Below are 23555 nucleotides of genomic sequence, written 5' to 3'. Positions count from 1 at the left end.
TGCTGTCCAATGCCGTTTCGTACATTAACATGCTGAAAAGCCAGGTGGACGAGCTGGAGTCGCAGGTGCAGAGAGAGTCCAAGAAAGTGAAAATCGAGACCGGCGACAACCTGGATAATCAGAGCACCACGACGTCGTTGGAGCAAACACGGTCGCCCAACTCGTCGGCGAATGGGTCTACGGGGTTCGAGATAGAGGTGAAAATAGTAGGTTCGGACACCATGATTGGGGTTCAGTCCGCGAATGTGAACTACCCATCAGCTAGGTTAATGACAGCACTGCGTGACTTGAGTTTGAGATCCACCATGCGAGCTTGTCGTGCATGAACGAGCTCATGCTGCAACACGTTGTGGTGAAGGTGCCTGACAACATGAGAAGTAAAGAGAGTATCAAAGCTACAGCTCAGCAGGCACACCTTCGAGCGCACAAGGCCTCCACGCCAGCCCATATCCTCCGCTCCTCCACGCCACCTTCCTCCTTCTTCCTTCTCCAAGCTTCTATCCCGCACCCTATATATATATGTATGTATATGTATGTACGTATGTATGTGTATGTGTGCATGAAAAAATAAATTTTGGTGCACCCGGCACTGAAAGCGAAAAAAAAATAAAAAAAATAAAATAATAAATAAATATAAAAAAATAATGATGGTGTCAGCTACCACCCTAAAATATACATATATATAATAAAATAAAATAAAAAAGGGATGGTGCGGATTGCACCATCTGAAAAGACAAAAAAAAATAATAATACTAATAATATATGTATATATATAAAAAAATTAAAAAAAAATAAAAAGGATGGTGCGGATTGCACCATATGAAAAAAAAGAAAAAAAGAATATATAAAGTAATGGGGGGATGGTGCGGATTGCACCACATGAAAAAAAAAAACAAATGCATTGAGAAAAATAAAGTCTATTTCATTGATTTCTCTGGAAAATTACAGAGAGAACATTTACATGCCAAAAACAAAAAAAAAATGTGCAAACAAACAAAAGCCTTCATTGATCAGGTGGCGCCTCAGTACTCGGCGGAGCCCCAGATCGGAGAGGCACCAGAAGGTGATTATTCAGAGCCTCAGTACTAGGTAGAACTCCAGGAAGAAGAGGAGCCAGAGGTTGATCATTTGGAGCTTCATTACGCGGTAAGCCTCAGAAGACGAAGGCAAATGTTGTTGGAACAAACCCACAAACCTCTGATGATCAAGTAAAATCTGACCATCAGATTCCTGCATCTGGTCAATCTTCCTCTTCATGTTTGTAGCATAGTTATGTGCGAGCCTGTGCAACTGTTTATTCTCATGCTTGAGCCCTCTAATCTCCTGTTTGAGACTCATCACTTCAGCCGCCAATGATTCAACTTGACGAGTTCGAGCAAATAGACGTTGGACCATATTAGACACAGAACCTGCACACTGCACACTGAGGGCCAGAGAATCCTTAACAGCTAACTCATCAGACCGTTTGGAAAGTAGTCTGTTATCTCTGGGAGTGACAAGGTTCCGGGCCACCACCGCAGCGGTCATATCATTCTTCATCATCGAATCCCCAACGGTAAGAGGACCAGTAGGGGATATGAAGGATGGGCGCCATATGTTGTCTGGAGAAGAAGGGACTACCTCTTCACCAAGGTTCAAATCAAAACGATGGTCGGAGGGTCCAGACATTTTCAAAGGTGTTGAAGAAAGAAGAGGTCAGACAAATCAAGATCTTAAAAGTGCAAGAAGGGAGTTTCTACAAGCGAAAATTCAAGTGTGCTTTGAAACGAACTGCGTGCCTCTATAAAAATCAACATTCGACAGGATTTCAGAGATCGAAGAGGCGAGCTCAGAATTCGAAAAGGCCGATTCAAAAATCAAAGAGGCAAGCTCAGAAATCGGAGAAGCATCTTGCTTTTCCAGACGCGTCAGCACCCATCACACGTAAACTCAGCTTTGCGGAAATCACGGGTAATTTGTTGAAGCGCCGATCCCAGATATCGAAGAGGTGCCAGTCTTTTTCAGCCTCGTCAACACCTGTCACATGCACACTCAGCTTGACGAAAATTACGGACAATTTGTAGAAGATTTCTGATAAAGAAGAAAGCACGTGAAGCCATACTGATCAATCACGCATTGGTTGCCGACACGAGTAAAAGAATAGTACCTCTACAGGTACTAAAGAATTTCCTATAACTGTCCACCTTCACCCTCCATAGCAAGGCAGACATACATAACCTTTCTTCATCTCCGATAACCTTTCTTCATCTCCGAGAATGCCTTCCCAACGAAGCCTCTCGAGTCACTCAGTGTTTCTTATTCCTTGGGGTACCTCTGTAAACAAATGACACCAAAGCAAAAGTATCTCATATCACCAAGGTAGAAAGCAAGAGTATCTCATATCATGCGTTCTCCCTGTCCTTTCCTTTGTCCTTGTTCTTACCTACAAAGACAAGGATAAAGAAAACAATATGCCGGAACCTCCACTCAAACTCGGGTAAGGAACCGACTGCTTGGAACCCTTCCCTGATTGCCTACCTAGCACTACTCTCGAGTACTCGTCCCCACTGCTGCTGTACTTCCAAAGAAGCTGCCACATCTGCCTGAAGAACAGATAAGGCAAGTGAAAATGGTACCTTGCAGCATATAGAGACAACGTGCAGAAGAAACAAGCAGAGAAAAATGCAGCCTGCACAGTCAACTCAGCAGAAGGAGTCTGAGATGAGGAACTCGAGAAGATGCCATATCTGCCTGAGGAACAGATAAAGGAAATGAAAATGATACCTTGAAGCATGTGGAGACAAGTGCAACAAAGCACGTGCTGATTCATCCGCTACTTCTTCAAAATCAAAAGTATCTCATATCATCAAGGTTGCAATCACTCTAGACGGTGAACTCGTTTTGACCCTCAAATTCTTGGGTCGACTTACTAGGCGTTGTGGACTGCATGTGCCGTTTCACCACCCTTGAATCAAATCCTTAAAGATCAAGTCACCAACTGGAAGAAGAGCCCATCAATCTTGAAGATCATACCGTTGACCAAAATGCTCAGGTGTGAATAAGAAAGATTGAACAGAGCAACAAGTCGTCACCTTCACCTCGTGCCTGCTTGTCATGTGTTCGAGTCAACCTTCAAGAATCAAGCATTAACGGCCCTTGAAGAAGCTTCCAACCAAATTCAAGATCAAGCATCGACGGCCCTTGAGGAAATCACAAGTCCGATTCAAGATCAAGTGTCTACCACCCTTGAATCAAAACCAGTTCAAGAATAAGCTGTGGAAAGTCAACAATTGGAGGAATCCAGAAAATCCTCCAACCTAGTTCAAGATCAAAGCTGTGGAAAGTCAACAAAGCGCAAAAACAAATACGTGCCGATTCATCCACTACCAAAGCCAAAGATCATCTACCACATGAAGCTCCTTGTGGTCCAATTTCAACCTTCAAGATCAAGCCTCGACGGCCCTTGAAGAAATCTCAAACAAAGTCCAAGAACAAGCCTCAACGGCCCTTGAAGAAATCTCCAGCCCAATTCAAGATCAAGCCTCGACGGCCCTTGGATCGACATCTACATTAAGGGACTTCAAAAACGCATCTCCTACACGCGACAAGCACATGTATACGACGCGCCTTGAAGTGGGGGCATTGTAGACATCGAAATTTTGGTAAATAAATGTTGATCGATAAATCAAAGTTTCAACTCTCATGTATTACATAAATTTTACACGTAGCGTGTGACTCGACGAAAAATTGAAATGAGTTGGAAAAGTCATCAAACAGGACACGTGTCAACACCTGGCAGAAACGACTTATTTCATCTGGAATATTATATTCAAAATTAGGCCTTGGAAATTTTTATAAATAGAAGGCTAATTCATTCATTTGAGAGGAACCAAAATCATTAGGCAAAATTCTTGAAGCTCTGAAGCTCTGAAACTCCGAAGCTCTCAAGCATCCAGGTTCCCGAAGAATCAAGAAAGCTCTCTTCGTTCTTCATTCATCGTTCATCCTAAGATCAAGCCCAAACGGCCCTTTGGATCAACAATCATCCACCAATTCAAGATCAAGCCCCGACGACCCTTGAAGAAAGTGTTCTTCGTTCTTCGTTCATCGTTCTTTCAAGATCAAGCCCCGACGGCCCTTGAAGGCCCTTGAAGAAAGTGTTCTTCGTTCCTCATTCATCTTTCTTTCAAGATCAAGCCCCAAAGGCCCTTGAAGAACTTCCACCAATTCAAGATCAAGCCCCGACGGCCCTTGAAGAAAGCACCATCGTTCATCATCCGTTCATCCAAGATCAAGCCCCAACGGCCCTTTGGATCAACAACGTCGACAAATCCACACATCCAACCATTCTTCAAGATTAAGCCCAAAAGCCCTTGAAGATCCGTTCATCACTGTTTTTCAAGATCAAGCCCAAAAGCCCTTGAAGACCCGTTCATCACCGTTATTCAAGATCAAGCCTCAAACGGCCCTTGAAGAAACACTCATCCTCAAGATCAAGCCCCAACGGCTCCTTGAAGATCCGCTCAAATCCACTTTCAAAGATTAAGCCCACGGCCCTTAAAGAACGTTCATCCAAGATCAAGCCTCGATGGCCCTTGGATCAATCACATATCCACAAATACACACCTTACGGAGATCGAATCAGAGGATCAAATTTGATAAAGATTGTAACCCAAAATCATCAAATACAAATATTTGTTTGTGCACGTTGTTCTTGTCTCTTTCGTTTCAGGAAATTTCCGTGTTCACAATTTTATAAATAAAAATAATAATAATATTTTATTGCCTATTGCCAGGGCTATTGAAGTGCAACGGTGGAGATGCAAAAGGCGATTACTGTTCATTAAGGGCAGTTACTGGTCACTAGGTGGATAATATAGTGTATTGCCTGGGGGGTTCCCACGTTGGAACTGCTCTTACACTAGGCTCTAGTCGATCAATAAAAAATAAATAAAAGAATATTGAGAGAATGGACGGACTTGGATTCGTCGTCGCCGGTGCCGGAAGGGTTTTATCCACCTGCCTCCCGACGGACCTACTCCCGATACCTTCGAACATGTCATTATCTGCCCAACCGCCTTTCTCAAAGCAGTTCCACGATGGGAAAGGTCCCCCAGGGCTATCCACTATTTAATCCACCTAGTGAACAGTAATTGTCTTTAATGAACAGTAATTGTCATTTGCATATCCACCCCTACACTTAAATAGCCCTAGCAATAGGTAAATAAAATAATAGTATTTTTTGCAACTTGCTCACGTCACTCCCTCTCTTTCCACTCATCTTTCTCACTTCTCTCCATTTTTCTGAAGTTCCTTTCCTCTCTAAGCTCTCGACACTCTCACTCTCTCTAGAGCTCCGAGAGCTCTCACCCACTTTCCTCTTCGAAAATTAAATAAATCAAACTCCAAAACCATGAAACCTTAATCTCTGGGACTAAATGATCCTAGCTATACCGTTACATGCATCATCAGATCATCACGATGTAAACCACCATTGAAGCCGAGAGCTTCAACATCTGAAACTCGAACCTAGGTGAGGTTCTCTATGCAAATCTTGTTTCATTATGTCTTAATGTTGTTTGGGACAAGATTTGTGGTGATTTTCCAATTCGAAACTAGAGGTTTAACCCCCTGCAATTTCTCTGAAACCTTGCCCAGTTTTTGGTCTCCTTATCGGAGCAAACTCCAACAAGTTTGTGGGTTCTGGAGCTTTTGCTCAATTCGGAAACTTTAAGCTGACTTCATCCTCTGCAGAGCAGTGGTACTCATACGCGAGCTTGAGGAACTCAAACCGCCGCAGAAGTAGGAGAACGAAGTCGCGGTCTTGGCGGTTACGTGATCCACTCTCCAAGGCGGCGATGGTCACGAGGCGGAGGCATTGAGGAGAGTCGTCGTCGCCGCCGCCCATCCATCGTGAGACGACGTCATTCAAGAACCATGAAGGTTGACATAGAGAAAAGGAAGTCCCACCACGTAGCTGACGTCGTTGTCATCCTGACGTCAGCCCATGTCAGACTACCTTCGGGAGCTCGGGCCGACACAAATTGACAGGCCTAGCGCTCGAGCCTGCTCAGGCTGTCTCACCAGCCAATACTAGGCTTCCTCCCTCAGACAATCAAGCCCTATTCCACAACATGTCCTTCGAGCACGAGTTTCCGCTGGAGCTGCTCTCAAGATGCTCGGCCACTGTACGTTAGAAAAAAATAATATCATTGAAATTATGCAATTCATAGTTTTTGGTTTTGTTTGAATTTAGAACGTATGTAATTTATTGATGGATATGTTGAAATGTAAATTGTTTTCCTGGTCTTCACCAAAAAATAATTGTTTTCTTGGTTGCTTTTTAAATTAAGTAAAAACAATAAATGTAAGGTTTGGATTCATTCCTACCATGAATGACTCATATGTCCTAGATGTTAGACAAATGTCATGTCTTTATAGATGGAAAAGGCTCCTCTCTGGATCCACTTTGTGGGGATCCTAGGGAGCCCCACATCCTAGCCGTTCATCATACATCGTGCGGTTATTTTTTGTTAGATATTATTTGTGTTTAATTTTAAATAATAAAAATCAAATGATTTATGACCGCACAATATACGATGAACAGCTAAGATGTGAGAATCCCTAGGATCCCCACAAGGTGGATCCAAATGGGATCTAATTCCCTTAGAGATGACCTAAGATGTAAGGCCTAGGTTGTTTTACAGGTCAGGTATATATATGGAATGTTAGCTGATGTGCTCTGCTATTGATATTGTGTGCCTCATTTTTTGCATAATGGGGCTTTATCTTCTATAAAGCTACTACATTTATAGCTTTAACGAGAAATTTCATCCTCAATGAGTAGGAAAATAGTACTAGACCCACCATTTGGGAATTAGGCTACATCTAGTCTAAAAAAACAGTGAGTCCCACGAAAAAAGTATCAGTCTATGTACGCCAAATTCTAACACCTCTCCCCACTTGTGAATATAGTTGTACTCACCTTTTCTTCCTTTTTTTAGTTCTTTTTTTACATGTTTTTTGTTCCCAAGGTCCTTCTCCATTTTATTTGTATGGTTACGCTTAAGACTTAAAATGATATAAGATGTTCTACTGCTTACTTTTATTAATTTCCAAATAAAACCACACAATGAAATTGAAAGTTTAGAGACATTAACTGAAAATATAAACAAACAACATACTTAAATTGCAAAGGCATTACAACTTAATTATAAGATGAAATTTTATCTTGTCTTATTTCAGAGAAACAAACCAACCCATTCACATCCCCGTCAGAGCTTTGAAGCTTTGAGCTCGCGTGGGCCGTGGCTGTGGTGATGAATCTGATACAAAGCGCGCGTGAAGTGTAAGGTGTTAAGAGTAGTGAAACATTTTGAATTTTTTTGCTCACCGATGCAAGTGGAAACGTTGGCTGTTAAAGATTAAAGTGTCCTTAAAAAAATACATATATATGTGGCGCAAGGAAATACATACATACATATATGTAGGGCATGCCCTAACAATATTGTAACGCCAAGTTGCCAACCCAATTTATCCAAGACCACACAAATTCTCTCTCTCTCTCTCTCTCTCTCTCTCTCTCTCTCTCTCTCTCTGTAGGTAAAACCGTAGAAAGTAGACTTGCTAGGTAGAGAAGAGAAGCCACAGGATTCGATTCACAAAGTGTTGAACGTAGTCGTCCCTCTAGTAACATTCATTGGATCCCTATTCTTTCTTCCATATTTTCTCGTTTACAAGCTTATTAGTTTCATATATCGATCGAAATCCACTGAAAACATAGTCGAAAAAGTGATCCTCATTGTTAAGATAGCTACAATGGCAGAATTAAGAGAGAGAAAGAGATCGAGATGATAGAGAGAGAAACGTATATCAGTGAAATGCTTTCTTCATTAGTTTGTAATATTTATAATGATCAACCTATATAGGTGTTTCAATGTCAAGCTTGCAGAGCAAGTATCTTCTTTTAACTACCTACCAACTAAGACCTAGTTTGGGAGTGAGGTGCTTAAAAAAAAAGCACCTATGAAAAAAAGCTGTGAGGGTTTTAGGTGTTTGGTAAACTGAAAAAAATGGCTTATTTTGGAAGCTGCTGTGAGAATAAGCTGAAATCAAAGGAAAAAGCTGAAGCTAATATTTGCAACTTTGGAAAACTGGCTTTTTTTCAAAGCACATGGAGCTACAGTGCTCCTTTAATGAAAAGACCCACTATCAGACTGCTTTTTTTTCCAAAAGCACTTTTACAAAAAAGTTTACCAAACGCTCTGCTGCTTTATTTCACAGCCGCTTATTCTCACAGCACAGCCGCTTATTCTCACAACAGCTTTTTTTCAAAGCACAGCAATACCAAACCAGCCTTAACTATATCTCTAACCACCAATATTCTAACTATCATAACAACCTATTTAATCTTTTGACAAATGGCTTTATTTTAGCCATTGATATCCTTCTCACTTGGATCATTGTTTTGTACTTCATTCTTCTTACATCCCCCTCAATCTGATGTTCGAAGGCACTAAGCATTAGATTGTCGCAATGTTGTTGAAACAAAGGTGTAGACAAGCCCTTTGTAAGTATGACAGCTGACTAATCTGTTGAAGACACATGTTGAACTTGAAGATCTCCTCAAGTGACTCTCTTCCGCATAAAATGATAGTTTATTTCAATATGTTTGGACTTAGCATGAAACACAGGATTTGTAGATAGTGCCATAGCTGAAACATTATCACAGTATATCATTGGAGATGAATGTAAAGATATATGCATATCATATAATAGTTGTCGAATCCATGCAAGTTCAACAGCAGTAATTGCTAAAGCTCGATACTCGGCTTCTGTGGATAAGCGAGACACCATGTGTTGTTTCTTAAACGCCCAAGAAATAGGATTTGACCCAAGGAATACCATAAAACCTAAAGTTGATCTCCTATCATTTGGATCACCTGCCCAATCTGCAGCATTATATGCTTGCAGATGCATTAGTCCTGGTTTGAAATGAATCTCATAAGCAGATGTTCCTTTGAGTTATAGAATGATTCTCTTGACTGCAATGACATGAGAGACCATAGTATTATGCATGAACTGACAAGCTTGATTGACTGCAAAGGTTATGTCAGGCCTTGTAAAAGTAAGGTACTAAAGTGCACTAACCACACTCATATATTGTTCAGGACTTTGATAAAGCTTCCCATCATCCTTGAGTAACCTATGATAAGGTAGACATGGTGTGTTACACGGTTTAAAGTCCTGTAAATCCACTTTATCGACTAACTCATTAATATACTTTGTCTGTGATACAAACAAGCTATCTGATGTATAACTGATCTGCAATCCCAAAAAGAAATGCAACTGTCCCAAATATTTCATTTCAAACTCTTCAGTGAGAGCTTGTATAACCTGGTTAATCAATTGTGAACTGTTACCTGTGAGAATCACATCATCCACATGCAATAGCAATAACACAGTCCCTTTTGAAGATTGTTGCAAAAACAAGGAAGGATCAGCTTGAGAAACTTGAAACCCCAAACTCGGCAAGAAACTGGTGAATCTTTCATTCCAAGCTCTAAGAGCCTGTTTTAACCCATATAATGATTTCTAAAGTTTGCACACATAGTTCGAGGGATGTGTTGCACTCTCAAATCCTGAAGGTTGTGCCATATAGACTTTTTCTTGAAGTATGCCATGTAGAAAGGCATTTTTAAGATCTAGCTGCCTAAGAGACCACCTGAATTAAGCAGCTAAAGCAAAGATGAGTCTTAGTTGTAGGTTTTACAATCGGACTCAACGTTTCCAGATAATCAACACCCTCTTCTTGGCTATACCCTTGTGTCACAAGTCATGCCTTATACCTTGCCACAAACCCATCTGCATTCTTCTTTATTTTGTAGATCTATTTACATCCAACTAAATTCTTATTAGGTGGTAATGGAACTAAAGACCAAGTCTTCTGAGAGTGAAGAGCATCTATTTCATCTTTCATTGCAACCTGCCATTCTGAAACTTGAGATGCAGTTTTGAATGTCTTGGGTTCTGAAGTGACAGTAGCAGTGAAAGCTTTCTTTTTGAACACCCCATTTTTAGATCTGGTTTGCATAGGATGTACATTCATTGGTATTGGTAGAACAACACTTAGTCGCTCATGTTGAAAGTCAGGATCCATAGGGATAGGGTGTTGTGTGATGGAGCTAGTTTAAGGCAACTGATGCATTTCAGAATCACAAGATTGGTATGTCCATTCCACAGAAACACACAAGTTGCAGTTTTAGGATGAAGTTAGAAGTATTGTAGGGTTTTAATAAGGGAAAACATGCACACCCAAACACCCTTAGATGTTTAATCTCTAGAACTGTGTTGTATAACTTTTGAAATGGTGACTGCATATGTAAAGAAGCACAGGGCATCCTATTAATCAAATAAAAAGTAGTTGCACATGCATGAAACCAGAATTGATTAGACAATTTTGCAATTTGGAAGTGTAATTGTTGTTTCTACAAGGTGTCGATGTTTTCTTTTTGCCAAACCATTTTGTTCAGGTGTGTAGGGGCAGGATTTCTGATGTAAAATTCCATGTTGTGATAGATATTGTTGAAACTTAGTACTTGTAAATTCCCCACCACCATCAGATTGGAATATTCCAACTATAGCAGAAAACTGAATACATAGATAGGCATGAAACTGAACAAAGGTTGCAAACACTTCTGATTTTATTTCTTAACGGAAAGATCCATGTGTATTGAGCACCGTCTATGAAGGTTACATAATACCTAAACCCTTCATATAATAGTAAGGGGGCATGTCCCTATACATCACTGTGTATTTTCTCTAAAGGTATTACAGATTTGGTTACAGGAAAAACAAATGGTAATTTTGTAAACTTTCCCTCTAAACATGGAGTACATATTGATGAACATGGATCTATTGATGTAGGAACTTGAGATTGATGTAGAATTGCAGAAGTGATTGCATTTGATGTGTGCCCTAGTCTTTTGTGCCATATGCTCGAATGAATTGGTTTTGCAAGGAATCAAGAATGCAATGCAGGTAGTGTGGGTGACTTCTTTTGTGAAATGTTGAATGGTATAAGGTAATAACTAACTCTACACAGCCTCTTAAGTAGTATCTTCCATGTGGATTTGTCCTGAACCCAGAAAGAAACATCATCACAAATAAATCTGCACCTATTGTCTTTGCAGAGTTGATAAATGGATAATAGATGCTGTGAAAGTTTTGGAACATGTAATACATTCTTAAGTGTGAGAGACTGATGTGGAACTACCAATTTAGAAGTACTAATATTGGAAATATGCAAAGCTGCATCGCTTGCAGTGGTAATAGTATATATTCCCTGATATGGTTTAGACATATCCAAATTTGCCAACTTAGATGTCATGTGTGCTATATCACCAGTGTCTGCAATCCAAAACTGATCAGATGGTGCTGATGGTTAGTAATTGGCATGCATAGCAGTGAGATTGACAGTTAGAGGCCTCCCTTGACAAGCAAAGTTACTTCTGTGGTAGCATTGGAGGGTTGAATGTCCATATTTCCAACATGTTAATTAAGGCAGTTGCAATGGCTATGCCAAACTACCGATGTCTTGTTTTAAGCTTTCGGTGACTACGTGCAAAGAGATGGAGCTAGAAATAGCGAGATTATGGTGGAGGGGAAATAAAAAAAAATCGGAATACCTTGGATTGCATGGGAAAAATTGAAGAAGAGTAAGGCGGGGGGCTAATTGAGGGGTTCAGGGACTTACAATGTTTCAACTTTGCGTTCTTGGCTAAAATTGGGTACTTACATATATACACACACACACACACACACACACACAAACACACACAAGAATATTAATTAACCTACAATCATGCATGATTCTTGTAATAGATTGACCGTCAAATAATTGGGAGACATCGCATATATTCATAAATAATATTGCCGTTAATATAAAAATACATGTTAAATGTACTTATAATGGTATTTAATTGTTAGAAAAAGAAAATTATGACAAATTTCTTTTTAATTTTCAAGTTGTTAAAAAAATGGGTAGACAAGTAAAAAAAGAGTAAACGGGTTAAAAACGGATAAACGGGTACGCGGTTATGGTTAAATGGGTATGCGGTTATGAGTAAATGGGTATGCGGTTATGGGTATAGTTAACCATTTATAAACGGTTATGGGTATAGGTATACCCGTTTATGTAAATACCCAACGGGTAAACGGTTATGCGGGTAAGAGCTTAAACGGTTATGGGTAAATAACCGTGGTTACCCGCCCGCCATAACCGTTATCCATCCCTACCCAAGACACCCTATTAACAAACAAACAAACAAACAAAAAAGGGTCCAAGACTAAAAAAAAACAAATAGAGAAAAGCCCACATAAACATTAAAGCCCAAAAAACTGCACTACAGTCGAGAAACCGAGAAGCTTCCACTGCCATTCCACCAATAGCATTCCAGTCTATCTAAGCAAAACCCAGTCCACTGCCGCCGAGCAATACCTCACCAAACGTCGTCTCTGAGCCCGAAAAGTTACTTGAGCATATCCATAAGCAGGGGATAGTTGACAACAAAGTGAGAGAAGCCAACTACCCGAGTGAAGCTTGTGGAAACCCACTAGCGATACTTCCGAAACCAGCAGATAACAAAGAGAAAGTGGTGGTGTTGGAAACACCCGAGCCGGAGTAAACCCCAAAACTCTACACACGATCTCAATAGGAAACATGACTGAAGATTGGACCATGGGATAGCCGGGATAAGGAATACCTTTTGGGATAAAAGAATTAGCCAGATCAGATTTAAGGAGAAATAACAGTAAAAGCAAAGAAAGAAGAAGGAAATGGGACAGAAGAGGACACAACAACCGACCCCAGCCGAAGCTAGGGTCGGTGCCTCTAGAGAAACTTAGGTTTAAAAGTCTCACACAAACAGTGAGAATGACTCTCAGTGTGGAGAGAAAATCTCCCACCCCAGAGAGAAAAATTCCAAAGAGTTAGCCTTTGGTCGATGAATCCAATATTTCCTTGGACCAAAAACTTCTCACTGAAGAAATACCTAATAAAGAAAAGAGGAATGAGGATCTTGGGGATCCTCAAATTGTGTCCGTTTATCGTATATCGTGCAGTTAGTTTTTGTTTGGTACTGTTCATGTTTAATTTTAAATAAAATTATTTAAAATGATTTCTGGCTGCACAATGCACAATGAATGAACATGATTTGAGGATCCCCAAGATCCTCACAAAGAGGATCCGGAGAGTAATGCTATGAAGACTAAATTTGTAGATAAAAATTGTAAACTAAATGATGTGTCACCAATAGAAAATAGCATGTTTAGCAACGTTTAAGTAATAATACAATCATCAACTTATATGTCATTTAGTTTTCAAAATTTAATCTACAAATTTAGTCTCTCTAACTTACCCCAAAGAAAAAGATAATTGAAAGTGAGTTTATATGCACGAGGAGAGCTTGACTCTTTAAGATTATGAAGAGTTCCCCTTTAATAGATTTTGTGATTATTTCACGAAATATTCCATATATAATGAGAGCACTATTCTAAAAATCTCCGTCTAGCGTTGCCTAGGCCCCTCCTAGGCGCTAGGTGGCTGGCTACCGCCACGATTAATGCCTAGGCGTTTGAAAATTAAGAAAGTGCTCCTAAACCTATTAAGGCGCCCGCCTAGGCACCTGCCTAGCCCACCCAAACCCATCTAGCCATCCGCCTAGGTTGCAACTCACTTAGACAGAAAATAGATTAACTTTTATTTTGCATTTTATTTTATTTTTGAAATAAATTGTAAGAGACTCGTTGCATACTTAAATGAACGCACATTATATTCTTGTTCCCCATGTTTCAATACTTCATAATATATTTGTCATTCTACTTTGTAGTTTATTATGAAATTATATATATATATATATATATATATAAGCAAGCATTTATTTATATGAAATATAATAGATTTAATTAAATCTGCCTAGGCCTGGCCTAACCGCTTAGGCGTTAGGCCCCAGGCCGCCGCCTGACTAACTCCTAACATCTTTTAGAATCTTAAATGAGAGCTGCTTGTATTATAAATTTCTCTACGAAAATGTTCTCTACAAAATTAATTAAATTAAATAGTTTAATAAATTAATTGTAATCGACAGATAGATGGTTCGTAATGCTTTTAGCATTTTTTACTTTTTTTTGTCTCTCATTCAATGATTCAATGAACTCATATTTTATTATTTTATTTTTTTTTGCAGAGATCATATTTAATCTTTACATAGTAATTTACAATAGGAATTTTTGTTGAAATGTCATATGAACTCATATGCCTTTTCAATTTGTTATATGAACTAAAATATTATAAGCAACTTGTTATACCAACTTTTTCAAATCATTAATTTGCCATTCACTTTGATTTTGTCAAGTTTTCCATCCAAAATAAGTTGTGTGCAAGGCATGTAACTTGTGTTCAAGGTTATTTCATACATTTCAACATCTTACTCCTAAAAAGTTGTCTTACACAAAAGAGGAACGACTTGCTCGCTTGTATGTGTTTTGAAGTGATGATAACTACAAAGTATACTCATTGCGGATCCTCCAAATCTGTGGTTAAAGTTGATAGATATTCTTTATGTTGAAGTGTACAAAATAACCTTAAATACAAGTGATGTGAAGCATGTAACTTATTTTGGATTAAAAATTAACGGAGTGCTCGTTAAATACAACCGATGGCTGGCCAGAGGGCTCGTTTTAGCCCTCTGGCCCTCCAAGATTCTCCAAGATATTAATATTTTAATGAACAGTACAGGGCCATATTTGCCTCCGTCTCCAACCGAGGGCCAGAGGGCTCGTTTTAGCCCTGTCACAAAAAACCGTCTCCAACCGAGGGCCAAAGGGCCATAGGGCCAAACATAATTTATTATTTAAAACCTACAATTTAATGTTGTATAAATGGCCTAGGAAGTTATACGAAAAAAATAGAATTGAAAAAAAATATGAAACAAATTTTGTGAAATAGAAGTTATAGGAAAAAAAATATGAAACAAAATTTGATTCATATGAAAAGGAAAAAAAAGGGAAAAAAAGAAGTTTAAATTCATTAAAAAGGGAAAAAAAGAAGTTTAAATTCATTAAAAAAAAAAGAAGTTTAAATTCATTAAAAAAAAAAAAAAAAAAAGAGGCCTAATAATCCAACGGCTACTAGCCGTTATATTCAAAAGCATTTCAAACTATTAGTGTCGGTTATAACCGACACTAATAGTAGAACTATTAAAAAAAAAAAGAATACCTTTAATGCTGTCGGTTATAACCGACAGCAATAGGAAATCATTAAAAAAAAAATAGCCAGCCCGGGGCTGGCTGGCTGGCCGAAAGCAGCTAGCCCTCCAGCCCTCTCCGATCCCGTGGGGCCCTCCCAGATTCCAGAGCCCTCTGGCCTAGCCCTCGGTTGGAGACGGTTTTAGGGCTATTTTCGGCCCTCTGGCCCTCTGGACCCTTCGGTTGGAGATGGCCTAAGGTAAGATGACAAATTAGTGATTTTAGAAGTTGATATGACAAATCGATTAACATTTTAGTTTATATGACTTGAAAAGGGTGTATAAGTTCATATGACATTTCAAAACTCTCATTATAATACGAAGAATTTCTATCACAAGCATGAAGTTCCATGAAAAATAATTTATGATATGAACAATTTCGATCATAAGCACGAAGTTTTGTGAACTCAATAACATGAGATTTTGAGGAGGAACGCCTCGTTCATTGAGGAGCCAAGTTAATTCCTTCAAGCACATTGCTTATACAGTGAAGCAAACAGATGTGAATAGCATGGAAGTAGCCAAATTAGATTTTGGAAAGTTAGTTTTCTCGTATATTCATTTTCTCTTTTTGCACACCTTTTTTCTATTTATGCTCTCTTATTTTCTTTGATTTATTAAGGAAGACGGAAATAAATTTGAAAACTCTGCCTTCATTCGAGGTTTTGAATTCGATTATCCGCAAATCACTCGCTATTGCATGTTTGAAAAAATGACATTGTCTGATTTTAGTCAAGTTTTTGGAGCACATGTGAGCTGTTAGGATTAGCTAATCCTATTCGAGTTTCCTTCCCAAATATCACTTGCAATCTTCACTCACTCACTCACTCTCTCACAATCTGCCGCCGAAGCATCCGCTAGTTCTAACGTGCAACTCCGTTTCATCTCTTTCGATCACCCTCATATTTCAGTAAGAGGAACTTCAACTGTAATAATTTGACTCCGCTATCGTTCATCGAGGCTTGTGTTCTTCAACTTGGAGATCTTTTAGACCATGAATCCACCTTCGAACAATTCCTTCTCCCAACTTCTTTCTCTGGACGCCATAACCGCAATTCTTGCAAGCAAGAGCATCATCGAACTAGGGAGTTTTTCCACGATGTAGCATTCCCATTGAGAACAAGGCCACACATAAACCATGAAATAGAATAAATCCAGAACTAGGGGGATATCTCAATGGGGTACGACTGCGAGGAGAGATGTTGTGGCGCTCGACCAGGAGGGGAAGCATGCCGTGATGTTGGAGCGGCAGCGGAGGCATGCTGTGATGTCCGAGCTGGAGAGGAGGCCTTTAGTCTCCTCAAAAGCAACCACGCATCAGATTCAGCACAACCCTGCGTCATCTCAATGGCAATTGGAAGATCATGCAATCTCATCTCTATAAGCATTATGCCCTGAAAACATAGAGGTCCATGATGCTGAAGGGATTCAATAGTAAAAATGACCTTTAAACGGTAAAAACTACAAATTGATTAGGTATTACCTCGAAATTCGTTAAGAATTTTTGAAACTGCCTCATTTTTGCCTTCATATTCCGAACTTCTGTATTGTCTGGAGAAGAAAGAGCAGCTCTGGCTTCCGCAGGAGAATGACCTATCGCATTCTGTACAACCTAAGGAGCATACAGCTAGTCAACATATCAAACTCCGATGAGTATGTTCATCATGGATAAAAAACTCAGCTCAAACTTACATTGTGATCAATGAGAATTTCAGAAATGAGAGTCCCATCATCAACATACGCTCCAAGCTCGTACATGTCACCTGTGTATTGGAACTTATTCACACCAGTCAAAACACACTGCAAAATTTGTTCACGTTTCAGTAATATGGTTATTATAAATCTATCATCTGATGGAAACAAATAACAGAATAGTGTGTTCACCTTAACCTTCCCCTGAATAGAACGAATGTTCATCGTAACCAACTTGGTTGACAAACTAGATAGGTAATCGAAAGGACGTTCGCGGTCTCCAGATAGTATTTCTGGGCGGTCGAATTCATTAACAACATCGGTGTCCTCATCATTCAAAACAGCGTCTGAGGATGCGCAAGCCCTATGAGTTTCATTCTCATCAATCATAGTGATATCCTCATCATTCAAAATTGAATCTCTGGTATGATTTTCTCCCCCAAAATGAACAGCATCCATTTCAATATCTTCAACAGCATCCTCAAAGGCTGGGTTAGGAATGGCATTTTCAGGTACTCGACTTTCCCTGCTATGACGAACACTAGACCGAACTGTATTTAAATGGAGATTCTCAACACCAAAATCATCCGATAATGGGTTAGGAATAGCATTTCTTCTGCTATAGGGAGTGGTATCCATAGGCATCTCGTCGACACCACGGCCACCAGTAGATGATGGGTTAACAACAGAATGTTGTCCACTGAGAGGAACAGTAGACTCTTCAGCAGTCACTGGGCTGCTATTTCTAGAACATACAGAGCTGGTAGTTCTACCAGATACAGAGATGGTGTTTCTAGAAGATACAGAGCTGGTATTTCTAGCAGATACAGAGAAAGTAGCACCTACATATAAAAAAAGGATGCAACAAAACTTAGAATAGAATGGAAAGACATAATATCATAAGCTATAGTTGTCAACAACTTCACAAGTAATGACAGGAACTAACTGCCATAGAAAGCGAGACAAGGAATTCAAAGAAACTAGACATGAGTTGCTTATGCTCTACAAAGCCCACAACAACACGCAAATGGAGTCATTGATATACCTTGGTTGGGTGCTTGAACGGAGGTCGGGGCTTCCATTGTTGAATTATCGGTGTGTCCAGCAGCATTAACAGTATTGGGAGGCCATGCAGCAAGAGCTAACCTAGTCGATAGAGGAGGAACTACTCCATTCCTGGTCCTGCATAACAATAACACATATTATCAAGTTCATCAGTTAAGTTAGTTAGCTTGTATAAAGTGTGTAAACTGTAATAAATGGTAATGTAATGACCTCCTGTAGTCCAGTATTCCCTTACTAAAAGAAATTATGAACCCGAAGAAAATTGGAAAAAATAACAACCAAGATTGACGAGCATATTTCCTAGCTTAAAACCTTAAACTGCAAGAAGAATAAATATTTGCATTCCAATTCGACAATCAAACTATTTTGATGTAAGTTAATCATCACCTAAGAAAAAAATCCATCTTGCAGTTCACCAACCATGCAGTCTGTTATCAGTTATCCAATATCATCCACCAAGCTTGTTTATCCAATACCACTATAAACTTATATGTTGCTAGAGCTTTTAAAGGCAGCAGTGTTTTTTATTTCTTTTTATTTCCATCTATAATAAGCTAAGGCAAAGTTAAATTCAAAGGCATATCTAGTCATGGTAAAATTTATAGCTTATACGTCTGAAAATTAATGGTCCGACATGAAAATCAGTAAGTTGTAAATCTTCAGCACTGACTACTATATCTTAGATACTTTATAGTTACCTGTTTCCTCTTGGAGGCTTATTTACTTCTTCAACAAGCCGTTGACGCGCAGCATCGAGTTCCTCAACTAATCCTCCTAGAACTTCAATACATTCAGGGACCAGCATAAGAAGCCCGTGGCGTATATGCACATTACATATAGCAATCTAGAGTTTAAGAGGATAATCTATGTTTGAGTCAGAAGAGCAAAATAAGCCTTATGGTGCAACGAAAAGGGTTGAACGACCCATCATTTTCCATTCAATAAGATAGCCAGAGAAAAACAAACCTTCAACCCAGCAGGAGCCAAAGCTTCTAGGGCCTGAATAGGCCTGTATTCCATAGCAATGACGCGTTGAACACCGTCTGTCAACGACAATTTGAGGCACCTCTTGAGCCCAACAGCAGTTTTCTGATACCTATTCTTCAGAGGATTGCTGATGTTAACAATCTCATCAACCTGCGAAAAGCTTCAAGCTTTATGCATAAGCATTACCAAATCAAATTCATTTCGAATGGTTTGGTTTAATTTGTGCAAAAGGTTCAATCTTTACCTGCAAAACATAGGGTCCAGGAAGATCAACGAGATGAAGAGAAGCTACATTTTCCGGAAGCACGCCGCCGCCAGTTCGATTCATATCCGAAACCAGAAACTGCTCGAAGCAGAGCTTCGCCTTCGTCTCCACATCGAAGTTTTGAAATCCCGGTACGAATTGCCGGAGTCCATGGACGCAAGCATCGAGCCACTCCCTCTTTAGCCTTAGCCCTAACCTCTGGAGATGTTCGCTTATTGGGCAGCCGTCGTATCTCTGTGGAGGTGGCCAATTTTGGGGTTCCGGTGCCTGAGCCATGGGAGGAGAATGTGACCGGGAAACAGGTTCAGGTGCCGGAGCCAGCGGAGGAGAATATTGCCTAGTATCGGGTTCGAGTACCGGAGCCGGCGGAGGTGACGGCGACGACAGATTGTCGGAGACATCGATGAATTCTTCGGAGGAGGAGGAGGAGGTGACTGGGAGTGGATCGGAGGGGTAAGGGCATGGCGTGTCTAGGGTAACGGGCGGGTGAGTGACAGTATGCGATTGTGGCCCAGGTTCTTCACTTTGCTGTTGTTGTGATGGCGGCGGCGGCGGTTGTTCTTCTTCGTCGGAAGAGTAGCTGAGGCGGAGGCGTCGTCTGAGCGTACTCATTTGGTGGCAAAATAATTTGGGGATTTTGGTGGGGTTTTAGAGAAGACGGTTTGCTTTTGCAGGGAAAGTCAGTTTGAACTTTTCAGTTTTGTTGGGCGGTAAAGAAACCGATTGGGCCGAACTCACCGGCCCAGCCCATCAAAGGCCCAATCCAGACTAAATGTGCCTTCTGGTATAACTTCCCTACATCTAGAATCCCCGGGGCAATATTACGGTGGCAGTATCGCAAACCAACCATACACTGCAGTTTGAAAAAGATAAAATGCATGACAGTATGTAATTAGTTTAAGATACTTGTCACTGTTTAACCACCGGCTCGCACTATCGTTAACCCGAAAGCATAAACGGACTCGACAATCATTCTGGAAACACCACAGAAGCAAGATACAGGATTTGCATGGAACCTTGGAACATAAGCATGTGAAGAAACGATAAGATCCCAATTGTACAAAGTTGTTCTGTTCCTCAACCCTAATCTGCTAACCAGCCTAACCTCATCAGCAAGAATTAGAAATCGCCTAAAGATACAAAGGAAACACATCCTGCTCTAATCTACTCTACTCTACAATTAACAATACAACAAGCGTTTCAAGATTTCATAGCGGGATGACCCCTCCATCTAGGTACACTGGAGTCGAATGTTCTTTGCAAGACATTAATCCGCTCTTGTACGAGAAAATCTTCTGCGTCTTCAATTTGAGCGTGTTCCTTCTTCATGATTTGCTCCAGATCTTTGACGTAATCCAGTTTGAAGTGCAGCTTTTTCATCTACGTAAACATTCATGACAAAAAGGGAAAAGGGATAGGTGTTTACACAGCAAGAATTGCAGCAACTGGGAAGAATGAAAAAGGAAGGGAGAAGAAAACAAAACTACTATATACCTGTGTCCCAATTATGGTTGCCATTAGATATTCAATCTGTCTATCCTCCTGATCAGCCAATAATTTTGAGTGAGCGGCAGCTGCTCCGAGAGTTGTTCCAATGGCAGCTTTAATTTGCAAAGTTGGAGGTATGTCATCTTTTCTGAAGAGTGCATCCTGACTCTCTGAGAAATATAAAAACGCAAATTCAAATAGAGATGGTTAGGACTGAAATCATGCAATAACTAATTAGCCAGCAAAATAATGAAGCAACTAAGTGAATACAGAAAGCTGTAATAGAAACCAACCACCAAAAAAGAGGAGTGAAACAACAATCACCAAATACTAACTTTAGTTATACAAACATCTCCATTATCATGTATTCCAATTGATTGTAGTAAACTGTAACAATCGTGTCTTGTAAATGGCTTTACTGCAAATACCTGATCCGGTTGGCTTTTCCTTCATTTCCAAATCCCCGTCTTGGACTCTGAAATTGATAACAAACAAGACATTTCAGAACTTTAATACCAAACATAATACAACAACAAAAAGATCTATATCTGAAGCATCAGTTGGAAAAGCATATTCCAGTGGATAAATAACCTCTCTGTCTCATAGTTTTTAGCAGGAGACCACACGCCATTAGTAAGAGAATCGTCATCAGTATCAAATATCTCCCTTGAACATGAGGTTTCCTCACAAATCACATTAACGGCCGCATCAGCTGCGGCAGCTGTGATTTGTGGACCAACCATGGTTGATATGGCAGCTACCTAAAGATGAAACAACATTAATATTTTGTAACAGAATAAAAGGCCATAGTTAGAATATGATAGCATGAAAAATAGTTATGAAAAACGTAAAGGAAGCAAAATAATGAAATCAATCTCCACATTTTTCTTTCCTCATTCATGTGTGAATGTACAAGTATGTTTCCAGCCTAGATATGTTGAAGCATTAGCAACTTAACTGGTGCCCTCATAACCATTTAGCCTAAACTTTATAGGGTTGGGAAGTTAGGTACCTGTTCAATCAGAGATGTACTAGCATCCGAAAGAGAAGCAATGCGCTGTCTTTTCAAAGGTGGACCTTCACTCAAAGTGTCTCCGTTCTGCTTGCCATCATCTGTCTGCTCATGCAACTGACCCTTGGTTATGATAGTCTCTTGACACCCTGTTGAAGATAACTGAACTTGCTTCGTAGAGTCCAAATTAGCACTAAAGCCATTAGAATTGTCTTTTCTGTAAGCAGAACCCAATACAAGCTCCCCAAAAGGCAGATCAATGAGCTTAGCAATACAATCAAATTTGGTCTTGGTCTGAACATTTTGAGCAACAAGCTCCCAATCATCCCCATACTTGAAAACAGATTCTAAAAGTAATAGGGTTTCTGATTCAGTCCATTCAACTCCATTAATCCTGCTATTTTCAACTGCCTCGTTGAACTTGAAATCATCCCTTAATTTGTTCTCCCCATAGTTTCCACTTTCAAAACACTTTACGCAAATCAGAAAATCACCCTGCCAATATAGTAGTTCAAACAGATACAGAAGTTACAAGTTTCATAACAAAAAGCTAGCGAAAAATTTATTACAGATAAATTGAACAAAAAATACCTTGCTATACTTGTAGTGTCCAGAATCGCAATGTCCACCACAGTTTCCACAAACCAACCCCTCCTTCTTCAAATCACCAAAAATATTAGAGTATGATGCCAACGGAGGAAACCCAACTCTACTCACACCTCCACCACCCCCAACCTCCCCAACTTTAGGTTGACCCGAAACCTGCGAAATGGGTTTAATGGAATTCGGCATTGCAGCCACCCGGATCCCATTGGGAACTCCATCCTCAACCTTAACCTTACACCTCTCATCACCCCCAGCAACAAAACCCCCTCCACCACCTGAATTCGCACCGAAATTAATCAACCCCCACTTCTCCAAGAAATTAAACACCTTATGAAGCAAAGTAACATCACCCACAAGCGACTTTCTAACCTCAGTGAATGTAAGCTTCCTAGAAGGATCTTCCCTGTACTTATTAATGATAAAATCCCTGTATTCCTTGTACGTTTTCGGCGTTCTCGATATCGAGCTCCCATCAAAATACTCTTTCAACGCAATTCTCTCAGTTTCATGAATCTCATCCCACAGAAACCAGCCTAAGAACAAACAAAACCAAAAAGCTCATACCTTTTTCTCAATCACACACTTTAACCAACAATTCAATAAAAAATTAACGGACCCAGTTGACAATTTGGGATGATTGCTTCATGGGGAGGAGCAATTAGGGTTTTGAAATGGGGATATGTTAGGGTTTTTGAAAAGATGAAAAAAAAGAGAAAGGGGGTGAGGATGCGGAAACTTACTAGAGTGGCGTGGGATTGAGTAGAGTTCGAGCTCTGGTTCGTCGGGTCGGAGCGGATTAGAACCCGGGTTGTGTGGAGCGAGTTCCATAACTTCGGACCAGGTAATTGAGCCGAGTCGTGTCGTTGAGTTGGGTCCGAATGAATTCTCTCTCGCTCGCTCTCTAATCTCAATAGTTTGTGCTTCGATCAATGGCTTGATCAGATACGGACCAATCGGATGTATATCCTGCCGCGGAGGTGTAGGCTATGTTGTGTAGGAATTATATGGGATCGGGCCTTTAGAGTCCACATGAGCTTCACGTGACAAAATGAAAAAATTATCTAAATTGCATATTAATAAAATTTTATTTGTTAATCAAAACTCCAGTAAATTACTACTTTAATTCTCTCATCAGAACTGAATAAAAATTTTAAAA

The 23555-nt window shown here is 39.9% G+C and overlaps 2 protein-coding genes across 4 annotated transcripts; both read right to left on the bottom strand.

Annotated features, from left to right (window-relative positions):
* Positions 1 to 15959: 15959 nt before the first annotated feature.
* On the bottom strand, positions 15960 to 19981 carry LOC103409640 (recQ-mediated genome instability protein 1). Of its 3 annotated transcripts, none has more exons than XM_008348445.4 (8): positions 19273 to 19981; positions 19008 to 19178; positions 18740 to 18885; positions 18022 to 18158; positions 17169 to 17818; positions 16977 to 17084; positions 16768 to 16887; positions 15960 to 16702 (listed from the first exon to the last, which is right to left on the bottom strand). In XM_008348445.4, the coding sequence occupies exons 1-8, from the start codon at positions 19903 to 19905 to the stop codon at positions 16445 to 16447; spliced, it is 2223 nt and encodes a 740-aa protein (XP_008346667.3). In that variant the 5' UTR covers positions 19906 to 19981; the 3' UTR covers positions 15960 to 16444. The 3 variants fall into 3 exon arrangements, with proteins under 3 accessions (XP_008346667.3, XP_008346666.3, XP_008346668.3); XM_008348444.4 differs by having other exon boundaries at positions 16768 to 16896; positions 19273 to 19980; XM_008348446.4 differs by having other exon boundaries at positions 15960 to 16678; positions 16768 to 16896; positions 19273 to 19980.
* A 316-nt stretch (positions 19982 to 20297) lies between these two features.
* LOC103409642 (SWI/SNF complex subunit SWI3A-like) lies at positions 20298 to 23360 on the bottom strand. Its single transcript, XM_008348449.4, has 7 exons — positions 23140 to 23360; positions 22385 to 22932; positions 21794 to 22288; positions 21373 to 21542; positions 21210 to 21256; positions 20788 to 20951; positions 20298 to 20673 (listed from the first exon to the last, which is right to left on the bottom strand). The coding sequence occupies exons 1-7, from the start codon at positions 23225 to 23227 to the stop codon at positions 20494 to 20496; spliced, it is 1692 nt and encodes a 563-aa protein (XP_008346671.3). The 5' UTR covers positions 23228 to 23360; the 3' UTR covers positions 20298 to 20493.
* Between the last annotated feature and the right edge of the window lie 195 nt (positions 23361 to 23555).

This window comes from Malus domestica, chromosome 14, assembly GCF_042453785.1.
Source record: "Malus domestica chromosome 14, GDT2T_hap1".
Classification (NCBI taxonomy): domain Eukaryota; kingdom Viridiplantae; phylum Streptophyta; class Magnoliopsida; order Rosales; family Rosaceae; genus Malus; species Malus domestica.
The sequence above is the reverse complement of the archived record's forward strand: the minus strand, read 5'-3'. Positions and strand labels throughout refer to the sequence as shown.

Bases quoted from the DNA above. Each gene is read 5' to 3' on its own strand.
- LOC103409640 (XM_008348444.4), bottom strand. From the start codon at position 19,905: ATGAGTACGCTCAGACGACGCCTCCGCCTCAGCTACTCTTCCGACGAA. The intron at 17,819-18,021 runs GTATATCAATGA...TTTTATATGTAG, and splicing joins CGTTCAAGCACCCAACCAAG to GTGCTACTTTCTCTGTATCT. The intron at 17,085-17,168 runs GTGAACACACTA...CAAATTTTGCAG, and splicing joins CTATTCAGGGGAAGGTTAAG to TGTGTTTTGACTGGTGTGAA.
- LOC103409642 (XM_008348449.4), bottom strand. From the start codon at position 23,227: ATGGAACTCGCTCCACACAACCCGGGTTCTAATCCGCTCCGACCCGAC. The intron at 22,289-22,384 runs GTATTTTTTGTT...CTATATTGGCAG, and splicing joins GACACTACAAGTATAGCAAG to GGTGATTTTCTGATTTGCGT. The intron at 21,543-21,793 runs GTACCTAACTTC...TTTCATCTTTAG, and splicing joins GTACATCTCTGATTGAACAG to GTAGCTGCCATATCAACCAT.